Source organism: Primulina huaijiensis, unplaced genomic scaffold (genome assembly GCF_012295235.1).
Source record: "Primulina huaijiensis isolate GDHJ02 unplaced genomic scaffold, ASM1229523v2 scaffold40731, whole genome shotgun sequence".
Taxonomy (NCBI): domain Eukaryota; kingdom Viridiplantae; phylum Streptophyta; class Magnoliopsida; order Lamiales; family Gesneriaceae; genus Primulina; species Primulina huaijiensis.
The window spans coordinates 45,211-49,619 of NW_027359647.1; the positions used below are offsets into that span (position 1 = coordinate 45,211).

The window sequence follows — 4,409 nt, forward strand, 5'->3', positions numbered from 1 at the left end:
TTGTACAACAAAAGATATTTGAGTCATGGTCTAAATCGAGTCATGCAACAACAAAAGATATTTGAGTCATGGTCTAAATCGAGTCATGCAGGTGGAATCCTCATATACTTAAACGAAGCAGGTGAGGCTCATTAATAAGCTCTTGAGATAGATGATGCTCATGGTATTTCATTAAGTCGTGCGCTTCAACTCGGCGAAGAAGAGTCCTCAGATACTTAAATGAAAGAGGTGAGGGATCTCGGTAAAAATCCTTGATAAGTTTCGAGGTAGGTGATGCACCCTGTATTTCATGTAAGGTGTGTAACCCAACGCGATGAAGAAGAGTGATCTCGATTGGAGGACAGATAAGGCTTGAGGGAGGCTCAGATTATGTGAATAATGGTATAATTTTATCGAGAGGAGGATTGTTGAGAATGCAACTAAAATCCTAAATTGAAAGATCGAGTGAAAGATTATGAATTAATAAAATAAAATGATATTTCCATTAGTATTAGACCTTTTGAGTAAAGTCCAAAACAAATTCATGAAATTATGTTCAAAGTAAACAATGTTATATCATTATGGAGATATTTTAAAACAAAACTCATCATGCTCATTGCTAATAATAATAAAAATGATGCGATTAATTATTTGAGGGGTAATCCTAATAAATATAAGTTATATAGAAAACGAGCTTATAATTTATGAATTAGATTTAACAAAAAGAATAGACAAGACGAAAGGATAGAGCCAAGAGTGAAAAAGACACGGTCAGCATGACCACATTTTGATACCCAATGGAAGGAAAATTTTTTTTTCCTAGTTCCAATTGAAATTACAATAATTTAATATGCAATAAAATAATAAAATCCAAGATTATGAACCCAAGTGCCTAAATATAGAAGTAACCTCGAGTCTTTCAAATATATATCACATTCACATGTTATTTTCTTCTTTCTCCTTGTCCATTCTGCCTTGCTGTTCACCTCCTATTCATGATAACGTTCAGGTGATATTTTTTCAGTTTATCGACGTAATACATTCATACTAGGTTATTCTTTTTTCTTCTGCTGTATCTTGAGAAACAGTCGTCCAACTTGATCTTCGAAACATATACCGAAGAAGACGAATATGTTTTAAGGATATGGTATTTCGTGCGAGCCTCGATTTGCTTAATTGTTTTAGTTTATATACTGTATTTTCTCGTGTCATCGTTCATTGATTTATGTTAGGCTTTCTGTATATTTTAAAAGTTTACGACACTTATTTATCTTTCGAGAACTACAATATTGCACAACACAAACTACAAACAATGTAGAGAAGTATTGTATATATTTTTATTTGAAATAGAGGTGGTTCATTTAAATTATACAATCAAAGAATAGATTCTATTTTAGGTACTTCTAATATTAACAGCAAGTCACTTGTATCAATGTATGCAATACAATGTTCTAAAACCGCTGAAATTTGAATCTCAGCTCACTTGCTCCCCAATTAAATCCAAGCCCATGACAAGAAACGACAGCCCCTGGAACAGCAAGTAGTAGAAATGAACCCCGTGAGCTGATAACAGGCTTCTTGTGGCGGCGGTGAGCAGAAGAAACGCGAGTGCGAGTTCTTTCCTGTAAATTCTGTTCTTTTTGGGGGCAGGGACGCTCTTTTGATCCTTCTGCTCGTTATATTTCTCCAGCATTTCGATCCCGGATTCAGAAAGTTTCCTCTGAATCTTCTCTTCTTGTGAAGCCTTCGTCTCCTTTTCGGCCAGGGAGAGCAACTCTGATTCTGATGCCCTCCCAGTTTTCTTTGTCACCACCCATTCGTATGCGCATCCTAGTTGAAATAGCCCGGATACCATTGCGTTGAATTTTGTGACGGACATTGTGTTTTCGAAGAGCAGATATGGGATTATAAAGGGGAAAGATTTCGGGGCAGGTAGGATGTTGAGAATCGACATGATGATGGGGACGTAGCAGATAACCCAGGCCGGTAACTGGGCTTCTGGTATGAACATTGTTAATGGAAGTATGATGCAGAATAGTGTGAATGAGTAGAAAGGAAGTATCAGTTTTCTTAGGAGAAAGAACAGGAATATCAAGTTGGCTTTCTTACATGCCGATATCTGCAGAAACAACCGAACGTTAACAAAAATGAAATGTTCAGTGAAATTTTTGAGAGACTGCAGTTTCTCGAGAAGGGATGGATGGATACCTTTGAAGTTAAGATTGCGGGAATGCATAATCTGAAGAGCTGCATTGGGCCAGAATGCCACCGGTGCTGCTGCTTCTTGTACGCTTCGTATGATTCGGGTAACTCGCAAAGCACTCTTACATCATTGAGGAAGATGAATTTCCATCCGTGTAAGTGAGCTCGAACGGCTATATCCATGTCCTCCACCGTCGTTCTTTCGAGCCATCCGCCCGAATCCTCCAGGGCCTTGATCCTCCAAACGCCGGCAGTCCCATTGAATCCAAAGAAGTTGAGAAAAACGCCGTTTGCCTGCTGTTCTACCTCGAAGTGGAAGCATAAATTGATGTTCTGCAGCCTTGTGAGCAAGTTTTCATCTTTGTTCACAAATGACCAGCGAGCCTGGACAAGGCCTACCTCAGGTTTCCCCTGTAATAAGAAGAAAATATCTATAAAACAGCAATTACCTCAACAGGCATATTACCAAATCAAAGGTTTCCGATTATTACCTTGAAATGAGGAATGGTCAGTTTGAGGAAATCAGGGTTGGGTTGAAAGTCCGCATCAAATATCGTAACAAACTCGTAGTTCTTCACATATTCACAAGCCATGGCGGATTTAAGGTTGCCGGCTTTATAACCTGTCCGAACAAATCGGTGCCTGTAAACTATGTTCACTCCTTTCTCCTTCCAAGACGATACTTCTTGCCTGATCAGATGCTGTAAAAGTTCATCATCTGAATCATCCAACACTTGAACAAGAAATCGATCCTTCGGCCAATCTAACTGGCAAGCAGCGGCAATCGACTGATCAAACACCTTAAATTTCACAAATCCGAAACCAAATTAGCATCAATTGCAAAGTTGAAGGGCCATTGCAAAAGAAAATCACGAGATAGAAAAAAACAAGAGAGACAATAGAAAATGGAGTGTGTCCATTACCTCTTTTTCGTTGCACATAGGAATCTGAACAAGAACCATAGGGAAACTTGCCCCATCTTCAATGTCGAAAGGCTCGCCTTCTAACACAGGTTTCAAATTCTTGTACTTAATCCAGAAACAGCCCAAACATTGAACGATTCGATCCACGGATTGAATGATGAACAAAACTATGCAAAACTTGGAAACCGTAACAACCAATGGGGCAACATAATCTGCTCTGATTCTCAGCCAAGCCACGAAACACAACTGCACCAGATTCTGTACCTCCAACGGATTCACCTTCCTCAAATCCCATTTATTGAAATAAGCAAAGCTTTCAACCAAAAGGGCCGCCACCGAAATCGCGAGAAACACTTTTATAAATCTGTACAGCCTTCTTCCCCTGTGTCTCGGGTCCTCTTCGTTCGGATCCGATGAAGCAATGCGCCTCTTGACTGACCAGAAAACAGAACACAAACCCACGGCTAACCATGGAATACAAGCCAAAACTCTGTTCGCTTTCAGGTAAAGAACCCAAGTGAACTGCTTCGGGCTCGCGGCCTTCTGCTTCTCCTTGAATATAGATACAGCAGCTGCGTCGTTCAGCTCTATTAAGGAGATGTTTTCAGGCTTCTCAAGCGTGACCACCAAAGAACTAGGCGCCATTGAAAAAAAACGTGGAAAACCCAATCCAAGAATGCGAGAAAAATGGAACAAGAACGAAAATCTTGGGAAATGAAACGAAGAATCCACCTAAAAGTTTTGAGCTGCACATTGCCGCGTCATGATTTTCCTGATATGGCAACACAGACAGAACTGTACTATTTGTAGTTATTATGTAAAAAATCTGCTTTTTCACTGAAATCTGGATCTCAGAACAGAAAAAGAATGGCACAGATTCCAGAGATTCAGTTCGAACTCAGCAATCAATCCCAAGTCAAACCAATGATGCACAGAAAGAGAGATAAAGAGAATAAGTTGTTGTGTAGGTAATAAATATGCGTATACAAGCTTAAATAATGCAAAGTTACAGGTACCTGTGTTCGAAGGAAGGCTCACGCCAAATTTAAAACCATTCATTAGATTTTAATCCACCAATCTTTATTCTTTAATGTGCACAAAAATTTTATATATTTATATAACCAAAGGACAGTCGTATTAAAAAAATGTGAATGAAATAAGGTTTTTATTTTTAATATTTGAACATAAAGAAGGTTTTTATAAAGAATTGTGTTTTATGTAAGTGGCAAGAGTGACCATTCAAAGTGTCGGTGCACTAAATGGGAACTGATAAAACGCTTCTTGTCTTGTTAGCTGATATATATA

The 4,409-nt window shown here is 38.7% G+C and overlaps 1 protein-coding gene across 1 annotated transcript; it reads right to left on the reverse strand.

The window, feature by feature from the left end:
• Positions 1–1,294: 1,294 nt before the first annotated feature.
• On the reverse strand, positions 1,295–4,093 carry LOC140969323 (xyloglucan glycosyltransferase 4-like). Its single transcript, XM_073430637.1, has 4 exons — positions 3,105–4,093; positions 2,673–2,981; positions 2,188–2,592; positions 1,295–2,098 (listed from the first exon to the last, which is right to left on the reverse strand). The coding sequence occupies exons 1-4, from the start codon at positions 3,747–3,749 to the stop codon at positions 1,454–1,456; spliced, it is 2,004 nt and encodes a 667-aa protein (XP_073286738.1). The 5' UTR covers positions 3,750–4,093; the 3' UTR covers positions 1,295–1,453.
• Positions 4,094–4,409: the final 316 nt, after the last annotated feature.